The sequence below is a fragment of the Bombina bombina genome, chromosome 3 (assembly GCF_027579735.1).
Source record: "Bombina bombina isolate aBomBom1 chromosome 3, aBomBom1.pri, whole genome shotgun sequence".
Classification (NCBI taxonomy): domain Eukaryota; kingdom Metazoa; phylum Chordata; class Amphibia; order Anura; family Bombinatoridae; genus Bombina; species Bombina bombina.
Window position 1 is genome coordinate 702,106,931 of NC_069501.1, and position 12,794 is coordinate 702,119,724.

General features: G+C 44.1%; 1 protein-coding gene across 1 annotated transcript in view; it reads left to right on the top strand.

Moving 5' to 3' along the window:
• Positions 1–12,794, top strand: part of ANKFY1 (ankyrin repeat and FYVE domain containing 1) — a 423,330-nt gene that overhangs the window by 282,287 nt on the left and 128,249 nt on the right. Inside the window, exon 21 of the mRNA XM_053707500.1 lies at positions 2,260–2,350. Coding sequence (XP_053563475.1) covers positions 2,260–2,350 — 91 coding nt within the window. The remainder of the gene's footprint in view (positions 1–2,259; positions 2,351–12,794) is intronic.

The following is a 12,794-nucleotide window of genomic DNA, read 5'->3' on the forward strand; positions in this document are numbered from 1 at the left end:
TCATGGCGTCTCGACAGAACGCCAAGCTTCCGCGCTACGGGTCCAGATCCAGGGATCCGGGAGCGGTCCTGATAGATGCCTTGACAGCACCATGGACCTTCAGGATGGCTTATGTGTTTCCACCTTTCCCGATGCTTCCTCGATTGATTGCCAGAATCAAACAGGAGAAAGCATCAGTGATTCTAATAGCGCCTGCATGGCCACGCAGGACTTGGTATGCAGATCTGGTGGACATGTCATTCTGTCCACCTTGGTCGTTACCTCTGAAACAGGACCTTCTGATTCAGGGTCCTTTCAAACATCAAAATCTAACTTCTCTGAAGCTGACTGCTTGGAAATTGAACGCTTGATCTTATCAAAGCGTGGTTTTTCTGAGTCAGTTATTGATACCTTAATACAGGCTAGGAAGCCTGTTACCAGAAAGATTTACCATAAAATATGGCGTAAATACCTATATTGGTGCGAATCCAAAGGTTACTCTTGGAGTAAGGTTAGGATTCCTAGGATATTGTCTTTTCTACAAGAAGGTTTAGAAAAGGGGTTATCCGCTAGTTCCTTAAAGGGACAGATCTCAGTTCTGTCCATTCTGTTACACAAGCGTCTGTCAGAAGTTCCAGACGTTCAGGCCTTTTGTCAGGCTTTGGCCAGGATTAAACCTGTGTTTAAAGCTGTGGCTCCACCATGGAGTTTAAACCTTGTTCTTAACGTTTTACAGGGCGTTCCGTTTGAACCCCTTCATTCCATTGATATAAAGTTGTTATCTTGGAAAGTTCTATTTTTAATGGCTATTTCCTCGGCTCGAAGAGTCTCTGAGTTATCAGCCTTACATTGTGATTCTCCTTATTTGATTTTTCACTCGGATAAGGTAGTTCTGCGTACTAAACCTGGGTTCTTACCTAAGGTAGTCACTAACAGGAATATCAATCAGGAGATTGTTGTTCCATCCTTGTGCCCAAATCCTTCTTCGAGGAAGGAACGTCTTTTGCACAATCTGGATGTAGTTCGTGCCCTTAAATTTTATTTACAGGCAACTAAAGATTTTCGACAAACGTCTTCCCTGTTTGTCGTTTACTCTGGTCAGAGGAGAGGTCAAAAAGCTTCTGCTACCTCTCTCTCTTTTTGGCTTCGTAGCATAATTCGTTTAGCTTATGAGACTGCTGGACAGCAGCCTCCTGAAAGAATTACAGCTCATTCCACTAGAGCTGTGGCTTCCACTTGGGCCTTTAAGAATGAGGCCTCTGTTGAACAGATTTGCAAGGCTGCAACTTGGTCTTCGCTTCATACTTTTTCCAAATTTTACAAATTTGACACTTTTGCTTCTTCGGAGGCTATTTTTGGGAGAAAGGTTCTTCAGGCAGTGGTTCCTTCTGTATAAAGAGCCTGCCTATCCCTCCCGTCATCCGTGTACTTTTGCTTTGGTATTGGTATCCCAGAAGTAATGATGACCCGTGGACTGATCACACTTAACAGAAGAAAACATAATTTATGCTTACCTGATAAATTCCTTTCTTCTGTAGTGTGATCAGTCCACGGCCCGCCCTGTTTTTTTAAGGCAGGTAAATATTTTTTAAATTATACTCCAGTCACCACTACACCCTTGGCTTCTCCTTTCTCGTTAGTCCTTGGTCGAATGACTGGAGGTGACGTTGAGGGGAGGAGCTATATAGCAGCTCTGCTGGGTGAATCCTCTTGCACTTCCTGTAGGGGAGCAGTTAATATCCCAGAAGTAATGATGACCCGTGGACTGATCACACTACAGAAGAAAGGAATTTATCAGGTAAGCATAAATTATGTTATACTAAACTGAAACTCACTTTTCAAGGCACAGGGGCATATTTATCAAGCTCTGAATGGAGCTTGATGCCCCGTGTTTCTGCCAAGCCTGCAGGCAGTTATGAAGCAGCGGTCACAAAGACCGCTGCTCCATAACCTGTCCGCCTGCTCTGAGCAGCGGACAGACATCGCCGGAAATCAACCCGATCGGGTTGATTGACACCCCCCTGCTGGCGGCCTATTGGCCGCAAGTCTGCAGGGGGCAGCGTTGCACCAGCAGCTCTTGTGAGCTGCTGGTGCAATGCTGAATATGGCGAGCGTATTGCTCGCCGTATTCAGCGAGGTCTGTCGGACCTGATCCGCACTGTCGGATCAGGTCCGACAGACCTTGATAAATAGAGGCCACAGTGTCTATATTCGCATCCAAAAATGAATTCATTAATTGGGGCTTTTAGGAAATATGTTCTAAATATTTTTTTTCTCTAGCTCTACATCTAGCGGTAATGCATGGGCGCTTGAACAATATCCGTTGCCTTTTAACTGAATGCACTGTGGATGCAGAAGCTCAGAATCTAAGGTATGCAATTAAATCGCCTCATCTAATTTTTATTTTAAGTGTGTTACGATCGTTGCTATAATGTCAGTTTACCAAATAAGATACCTCTGACTACTGAGCTAATTCAAACAATACACATTTAGTTGTAAAACTACATACATACTCTCCAGACCCATTCTTTTTATGAGTTGAACTTGCAGAAAAGTCTCTCTATAAGTAAATACAGAAAGCATCTCTCTTTTTCTCCATCATGGATAGTGCTTGGCTAATTAAATCTTTGTTTCTCCAACATAGGTGTGTCCGGTCCACGGCGTCATCCTTACTTGTGGGATATTCTCTTCCCCAACAGGAAATGGCAAAGAGCCCAGCAAAGCTGGTCACATGATCCCTCCTAGGCTCCGCCTACCCCAGTCATTCTCTTTGCCGTTGTACAGGCAACATCTCCACGGAGATGGCTTAGAGTTTTTTAGTGTTTAACTGTAGTTTTTATTATTCAATCAAGAGTTTGTTATTTTAAAATAGTGCTGGTATGTACTATTTACTCAGAAACAGAAAAGAGATGAAGATTTCTGTTTGTATGAGGAAAATGATTTTAGCAACCGTTACTAAAATCCATGGCTGTTCCACACAGGACTGTTGAGAGAAATTAACTTCAGTTGGGGGAACAGTGAGCAGTCTCTTGCTGCTTGAGGTATGACACATTCTAACAAGACGATGTAATGCTGGAAGCTGTCATTTTCCCTATGGGATCCGGTAAGCCATGTTTATTAAGATTGTAAATAAGGGCTTCACAAGGGCTTATTAAGACTGTAGACTTTTTCTGGGCTAAATCGATTCATTATTAACACATATTTAGCCTTGAGGAATCATTTAATCTGGGTATTTTGATAAGTTTATATCGGCAGGCACTTTTTTAGACACCTTTCTCTTTAGGGGCTTTCCCAAATCATAGGCAGAGCCTCATTTTCGCGCCGGTGTTGCGCACTTGTTTTTGAGAGGCATGACATGCAGTCGCATGTGTGAGGAGCTCTGATACATAGAAAAGACTTTCTGAAGGCGTCATTTGGTATCGTATTCCCCTTTGGGCTTGGTTGGGTCTCAGCAAAGCAGACACCAGGGACTGTAAAGGGGTTAAAGTTAAGAACGGCTCCGGTTCCGTTATTTTAAGGGTTAAAGCTTCCAAATTTGGGGTGCAATACTTTTAAGGCTTTAAGACACTGTGGTGAAATTTTGGTGAATTTTGAACAATTCCTTCATATTTTTTCGCAATTGCAGTAATAAAGTGTGTTCAGTTTAAAATTTAAAGTGACAGTAACGGTTTTATTTTAAAACGTTTTTTGTACTTTGTTATCAAGTTTATGCCTGTTTAACATGTCTGAACTACCAGATAGACTGTGTTCTGAATGTGGGGAAGCCAGAGTTCCTTCTCATTTAAATAAATGTGATTTATGTGACAATGACAATGATGCCCAAGATGATTCCTCAAGTGAGGGGAGTAAGCATGGTACTGCATCATTCCCTCCTTCGTCTACACGAGTCATGCCCACTCAGGAGGCCCCTAGTACATCTAGCGCGCCAATACTCCTTACTATGCAACAATTAACGGCTGTAATGGATAATTCTGTCAAAAACATTTTAGCCAAAATGCACACTTATCAGCGTAAGCGCGACTGCTCTGTTTTAGATACTGAAGAGCATGACGACGCTGATAATAATGGTTCTGAAGGGCCCCTAAACCAGTCTGATGGGGCCAGGGAGGTTTTGTCTGAGGGAGAAATTACTGATTCAGGGAACATTTCTCAACAAGCTGAACCTGATGTGATTACGTTTAAATTTAAGTTGGAACATCTCCGCATTCTGCTTAAGGAGGTATTATCCACTCTGGATGATTGTGACAAGTTGGTCATCCCAGAGAAACTATGTAAAATGGACAAGTTCCTAGAGGTCCCGGGGCTCCCAGAAGCTTTTCCTATACCCAAGCGGGTGGCGGACATTGTAAATAAAGAATGGGAAAGGCCCGGTATTCCTTTCGTCCCTCCCCCCATATTTAAAAAATTGTTTCCTATGGTCGACCCCAGAAAGGACTTATGGCAGACAGTCCCCAAGGTCGAGGGAGCGGTTTCCACTTTAAACAAACGCACCACTATACCCATAGAAGATAGTTGTGCTTTCAAAGATCCTATGGATAAAAAATTAGAAGGTTTACTTAAAAAGATGTTTGTTCAGCAGGGTTACCTTCTACAACCAATTTCATGCATTGTCCCTGTCGCTACAGCCGCGTGTTTCTGGTTCGATGAGCTGGTAAAGGCGGTCGATAGTGATTCTCCTCCTTATGAGGAGATTATGGACAGAATCAATGCTCTCAAATTGGCTAATTCTTTCACCCTAGACGCCACTTTGCAATTGGCTAGGTTAGCGGCTAAGAATTCTGGGTTTGCTATTGTGGCGCGCAGAGCGCTTTGGTTGAAATCTTGGTCAGCTGATGCGTCTTCCAAGAACAAGCTACTTAACATTCCTTTCAAGGGGAAAACGCTGTTTGGCCCTGACTTGAAAGAGATTATCTCTGATATCACTGGGGGTAAGGGCCATGCCCTTCCTCAGGATCGGCCTTTCAAGGCCAAAAATAAACCTAATTTTCGTCCCTTTCGTAGAAACGGACCAGCCCAAAGTGCTACGTCCTCTAAGCAAGAGGGTAATACTTCTCAAGCCAAGCCAGCTTGGAGACCAATGCAAGGCTGGAACAAGGGAAAGCAGGCCAAGAAACCTGCCACTGCTACCAAGACAGCATGAAATGTTGGCCCCCGATCCGGGACCGGATCTGGTGGGGGGCAGACTCTCTCTCTTCGCTCGGGCTTGGGCAAGAGATGTTCTGGATCCTTGGGCGCTAGAAATAGTCTCCCAAGGTTATCTTCTGGAATTCAAGGGGCTTCCCCCAAGGGGGAGGTTCCACAGGTCTCAGTTGTCTTCAGACCACATAAAAAGACAGGCATTCTTACGTTGTGTAGAAGACCTGTTAAAAATGGGAGTGATTCATCCTGTTCCATTAGGAGAACAAGGGATGGGGTTCTACTCCAATCTGTTCATAGTTCCCAAAAAAGAGGGAACGTTCAGACCAATCTTAGATCTCAAGATCTTAAACAAGTTTCTCAAGGTTCCATCGTTCAAAATGGAAACCATTCGAACAATTCTTCCTTCCATCCAGGAAGGTCAATTCATGACCACGGTGGATTTAAAGGATGCGTATCTACATATTCCTATCCACAAGGAACATCATCGGTTCCTAAGGTTCGCATTCCTGGACAAGCATTACCAGTTCGTGGCGCTTCCTTTCGGATTAGCCACTGCTCCAAGGATTTTCACAAAGGTACTAGGGTCCCTTCTAGCTGTGCTAAGACCAAGGGGCATTGCTGTAGTACCTTACTTGGACGACATTCTGATTCAAGCGTCGTCCCTTCCTCAAGCAAAGGCTCACACGGACATTGTCCTGGCCTTTCTCAGATCTCACGGATGGAAAGTGAACGTGGAAAAGAGTTCTCTATCTCCGTCAACAAGGGTTCCCTTCTTGGGGACAATAATAGACTCCTTAGAAATGAGGATTTTTCTGACAGAGGCCAGAAAAACAAAACTTCTAGACTCTTGTCGGATACTTCATTCCGTTCCTCTTCCTTCCATAGCGCAGTGCATGGAAGTGATAGGTTTGATGGTAGCGGCAATGGACATAGTTCCTTTTGCGCGCATTCATCTAAGACCATTACAACTGTGCATGCTCAGTCAGTGGAATGGGGACTATACAAACTTGTCTCCGAGGATACAAGTAAATCAGAGGACCAGAGACTCACTCCGTTGGTGGCTGTCCCTGGACAACCTGTCACAAGGGATGACCTTCCGCAGACCAGAGTGGGTCATTGTCACGACCGACGCCAGTCTGATGGGCTGGGGCGCGGTCTGGGGATCCCTGAAAGCTCAGGGTCTTTGGTCTCGGGAAGAATCTCTTCTACCGATAAATATTCTGGAACTGAGAGCGATATTCAATGCTCTCAAGGCTTGGCCTCAGCTAGCGAGGGCCAAGTTCATACGGTTTCAATCAGACAACATGACAACTGTTGCGTACATCAACCATCAGGGGGGAACAAGGAGTTCCCTGGCGATGGAAGAAGTGACCAAAATCATTCTATGGGCGGAGTCTCACTCCTGCCACCTGTCTGCTATCCACATCCCAGGAGTGGAAAATTGGGAAGCGGATTTTCTGAGTCGTCAGACATTGCATCCGGGGGAGTGGGAACTCCATCCGGAAATCTTTGCCCAAGTCACTCAACTGTGGGGCATTCCAGACATGGATCTGATGGCCTCTCGTCAGAACTTCAAGGTTCCTTGCTACGGGTCCAGATCCAGGGATCCCAAGGCGGCTCTAGTGGATGCACTAGTAGCACCTTGGACCTTCAAACTAGCTTATGTATTCCCGCCGTTTCCTCTCATCCCCAGGCTGGTAGCCAGGATCAATCAGGAAAGGGCGTCGGTGATCTTGATAGCTCCTGCGTGGCCACGCAGGACTTGGTATGCAGATCTGGTGAATATGTCATCGCCTCCACCATGGAAGCTACCTTTGAGACGAGACCTTCTTGTTCAAGGTCCGTTCGAACATCCGAATCTGGTCTCACTCCAGCTGACTGCTTGGAGATTGAACGCTTGATCTTATCGAAGCGAGGGTTCTCAGATTCTGTTATCGATACTCTTGTTCAGGCCAGAAAGCCTGTAACTAGAAAGATTTACCACAAATTTTGGAAAAAATATATCTGTTGGTGTGAATCTAAAGGATTCCCTTGGGACAAGGTTAAGATTCCTAAGATTCTATCCTTCCTTCAAGAAGGATTGGAAAAAGGATTATCTGCAAGTTCCCTGAAGGGACAGATTTCTGCCTTGTCTGTGTTACTTCATAAAAAGCTGGCAGCTGTGCCAGATGTTCAAGCCTTTGTTCAGGCTCTGGTTAGAATCAAGCCTGTTTACAAACCTTTGACTCCTCCTTGGAGTCTCAACTTAGTTCTTTCAGTTCTTCAGGGGGTTCCGTCTGAACCCTTACATTCCGTTGATATTAAGTTATTATCTTGGAAAGTTTTGTTTTTGGTTGCAATTTCTTCTGCTAGAAGAGTTTCAGAATTATCTGCTCTGCAGTGTTCTCCTCCTTATCTGGTGTTCCATGCAGATAAGGTGGTTTTACGTACTAAACCTGGTTTTCTTCCAAAAGTTGTTTCTAACAAAAACATTAACCAGGAGATTATCGTACCTTCTCTGTGTCCGAAACCAGTTTCGAAGAAGGAACGTTTGTTGCACAATTTGGATGTTGTTCGCGCTCTAAAATTCTATTTAGATGCTACAAAGGATTTTAGACAAACATCTTCCTTGTTTGTTGTTTATTCCGGTAAAAGGAGAGGTCAAAAAGCAACTTCTACCTCTCTCTCTTTTTGGATTAAAAGCATCATCAGATTGGCTTACGAGACTGCCGGACGGCAGCCTCCCGAAAGAATCACAGCTCATTCCACTAGGGCTGTGGCTTCCACATGGGCCTTCAAGAACGAGGCTTCTGTTGATCAGATATGTAGGGCAGCGACTTGGTCTTCACTGCACACTTTTACCAAATTTTACAAGTTTGATACTTTTGCTTCTTCTGAGGCTATTTTTGGGAGAAAGGTTTTGCAAGCCGTGGTGCCTTCCATCTAGGTGACCTGATTTGCTCCCTCCCATCATCCGTGTCCTAAAGCTTTGGTATTGGTTCCCACAAGTAAGGATGACGCCGTGGACCGGACACACCTATGTTGGAGAAAACAGAATTTATGTTTACCTGATAAATTACTTTCTCCAACGGTGTGTCCGGTCCACGGCCCGCCCTGGTTTTTTAATCAGGTCTGATAATTTATTTTCTTTAACTACAGTCACCACGGTTTCATATGGTTTCTCCTATGCAAATATTCCTCCTTAACGTCGGTCGAATGACTGGGGTAGGCGGAGCCTAGGAGGGATCATGTGACCAGCTTTGCTGGGCTCTTTGCCATTTCCTGTTGGGGAAGAGAATATCCCACAAGTAAGGATGACGCCGTGGACCGGACACACCGTTGGAGAAAGTAATTTATCAGGTAAACATAAATTCTGTTTTTTCTGGTTTTCCCTAACTTGTCCTGCAGCATGTCTATATGGATAACTGAAGGTCAGATATGGGAGAGGGCATTTCTGAAGACTACAGCCATTTTGTTTATCTTAAAGTGATGGTAAATCCAAGCGCTTAACAAACGCTAGGATTTACCATCACTAAAAATCAAGGGGAGTTTCATTCATCAACCTTGTAAAAAAGGATGCTAAACTCACCATTTCTGTGCCGTTGCACAGCGCTAAATTCAGCGGCGCAGGTCACCCACAGCACAACAATCTCCTTCAATGAGGTGACATTTGCACCTCTGAACCAATAACGGTGCATTTCAACTGACAGGTTTTTGGATTCACGCACCGCTATTGGTTCAGAGGTGCAAACGTCACTTCATTGAAGGAGATTGTTGTGCCGTGGGGCGACCTGCGCCGCTGAATTTAGCGTGCAACGGCACGGAAAGGGTCAAAATGCTGTCTTTAATGGTTTAAAAATCAGTTTGAGCCTTCCTAGGTTTAGCTATTAACAAAGAATACAAAGGGAACAAAGGAAATCTAATGATAAGTAAATTGTCATATTAAGTCATGAATTTTACATTTTTAATTGATTCTCCCTTTAAGTGTCTGAGGTATAGCATCTCCTTTAAAAAGTAAATGAATAATGTTTTAGAGCACTTTATTATTGCACTGTTATCTATATGGCACACATGAACTAACACACTCTAGCTGTGAAAAACTTTTCAAACGCATTGAGATGAGGCGGCTTTCAAGAGCTTAGATACTAGCATATAAGTCTACCTAGGTTTAGCTTTCAACTAAGAATTCAAAAAGAACAAAGCAAATGTGATGATAAAAGGGAATTGGAAAGGTGTTTAAAGGACCAATAAATACAGTAAATTTGGAAAATCGACAAATGGATGACAAAAAGACAATGCAATGGCACTTAGTCTAAACTTCAAATGAGTAGTAGATTATTTTCTGGCAAAGTTGTCTTTTTCCACTCCCCTTGTATCATGTGACAGCCATCAGCCAATCACAAATGCATATACGTATATTCTGTGAATTCTTGCACATGCTAAATAGGAGCTGGTGATTCAAAATGTGTAAATTATAAAAATCCTGTGCACAGTTTGTTAATTGAAGTAAATTGGAGAGTTGTTTCAAATTGCTGCTCTATCTGAATCATGAAGGTTTAATTTTGTATTGACTCTCCCTTTTAGTGTCTGGTATACAGCACTTTCTTTAAAAAGTAATTTGTTGGGGGGGCGGAGCTAGCCATCAAGGGAGCAGGACGTGTTTCTCTGAAGCTCCTGGCCTTATATACCATATGACAGTTCTTATTCCTATAAATTAACAACAAGGGATTCAAGGCTTATACACTGGTGAGAAGAGCAGTATTTACTGAGCTGGGAGACAGATGGAGACTTAAAGTCCACTTTTCTACAGGGAGACAACCACGCGGCTCTACATGTTATTTATTGATTGTAGAATCTAGCACCACCGCACCCTATATATAATAGTAGCCTGGTCAAAAAGCATCTCTACTGCCAGAAACAGTAACATAACTGGGGATAACGAATCCTTGGGAGCGGCGATAAGGAGATTTACTGACTCAATATAGCTTGGATCCCTATCTAACATGGCGGCGATACTACAATCATTGCGACAACTTGAGGCTAAAATGGACTTTCACTTCCTCTCACTACGTAGAGAACTTAATTCTCAGCAGCGCCATATGGGAAAGGAGTTTGGTCCCAGCTTAAGGGATTTGCAGTATATAGATCATATCCCAGCCGCCTCCTCCTCATCTCCAATACAACAGCCTGGTGCTATCAGTGACTTTGACCGCTCACTAACGGTCTCTCACCAACCCACCTCATTAGGGGACATTTCGTCTCTGCTGCACGCAGCCATAGTGGAGAGACCAGATGCTTGCTTCAGGGCTGAGATCAGGCATATGAAGACAGCGGATGCGGCTGATCTCGCGGAACATAGCGCTCGCAGAGGGGCCTTTGATCTTCCCGAATTTTGCCCCAGAGGAACCCTCTCACCTACAGAAGGGGAGCTCTAGTGATGGCAGATCATGGAGACCTTTAAAGATACCTCTTTGCAGCGGAGTGTGGTTGGTCAGCCTTTTATTACAGGACACTACAGGCACAACACCTATGATAGATCCCTTTCAAGCCCAGAACATGTAACTTGCTCTCCCTCACGCTGACTTGCCCGTAATTGGTATTGGTTAGAGGAAAAGTTTGAGAAAGATTTAGATATTTGCCTCTTTACGTATTAGAATAGGCAGGCTGTGGGGGGGGGGGGGGGAGCCAACCTTCACTAAGACAAGACGTACATCTATTGAGCTCCTGATATATTTACTATTTTTAGGGGATCCACTGCCTATTTTCCCCACTTCTCACTCTACCTACGTGGAAGCTCTACCCATTACTACTACTAGGAAGCAGCACGGTACTTTTCGTTCTATCTCTTGAAACTTTGAACTCTCTAACCCTCTCAGGCCTAGGATGGGCAATGACGCTGCAGCCTCCATTCTGAGCCAGATGCATGAGCTCTTGGTAACACATCGGCAGAATTTTGCAAGCCTTACGCTAGATGTGCTAACTATCTTCCCACCTTGACGGCTCATGTGAGAGAATCTGAATGTACAAAGAGCACATTAGAACAGGGGCAACCGCCATCTTCTTTTCTAAAACCGACACCTATTTGCTTACAAGGCATGGTCGTGGGGGCCAGGAGGCTCACTTGGCTGGATGCCAGCGGTAAATTGCTGTCCGCTGTTGATCCGGGCGATTTCCTAGCAGCTGCGCCCCTTGATGCCTCCAGAGAACCGTCACTGACAAACGCACAAAAGAGCAGCTGCGGCTGGATACAGACGCAGGGACTGCACCAGACATCCAAATCCCTGCCGACATTTTGGAACTTGCTGGAGAGGTATGAACAGCACAACACACTTAGTACCGTACCAGTTGTACTCAGAGCCTGTGCACTGTACATACGCTGGGTGTTTTCACATCGGATAGACAATGTAAGTTGGTGCGCATTGAGGGGCCTCACACTACAAATGCAGTACACTCCAGACAACCTGAGAAGGGGCATCGGATAATCTGGAGTTCCCTATGATTATGCTAGCAGCTTTTGGTCTGCAGCATTTATGGCACCCACTTTGAAACTGAACAATCTCTCGCACACTAACTAGTGGGACTGCTTATTGTGCTTTCACTCCCGGCTGGACCCCCGCAGTAGTAAAATATTCTGGGACAGATAAGTTTATATTTTTCAGGACTGTTTCACAGTTGAGCCTGCTCTGGGGCATAGCACGCAATAGTTGCTGATGAGCCTACCTTTTCACAGTTTGGCAGTCTATGTTTGTGAGATATGACCAATGCACTACAGTGTTTGTTGATTCTCTTAGGCTACTCATGACCCAAAAATGTTATACGCATGTTCTACACCTTGTTAGTATTCATTTGCCAGTGTGAATTTGCTATGCTCCTGTACCGCATGCTGGAGAATCCTGTTTGTTACAGTTCATGTGTGTTATTTATGTGTCTCTAGGATCCTTGTAGTTTTATACACCTGATGCTCTAAATATGTTGTATCATTTATAATAACCTGCATATGAGGTATGAGCACTTTGTTGCTTGCAGCTAGTTACCATCATGTTGGGGTGTTATATTGACAATTTGTCTCCTATACCTTTCACAAGCCTTTTCCCCTTCATGATCATTACATTTTATATATAGGCCCTTACTGTTTATTTGCACCTACCAAGTTTTTAATATATTTTAAATACCTCCTCACATAACAGTTTTATGTTTGTAATCTTCCTGTGTGGCGTTCCGCGGCCTGCGGCCGGGGCGGCGAGGCGTCTACATCTTATACATTTACAGTTCCACAGCATCATTTTGGTCCAATTTTTCCATCAGTATGCAAATTACCACACTTGAGCGATGATTACACTGTGCTTTATGACAGAGCTCCAGCTGTGTTCCCAACATTAAAACTAGAACTAGGCTCTCATATTCCAGAAATACCACTGCCTTACTAGGTAGTCAGTCTATTTTTGTTTTCTTCTTGCTTACTACTCTGTTTAAGAGGTTTTACATGCGATTACATTGCCCTGCACCTCTATGGTCTGCCCGCTCTGCACTTGCTGCCTCTCATGTTACTATGTTACTTCCTCTCCAACCCATAATGAGCACTTTAGTATTTAAATCACATATGCTAATTACTTTATCCACAACCTTTTTACTTCCTTTGTAGTTACTTGCAGACCAAACAGCACGTTCACATTTACATGTACATATGCTGGCTTCTC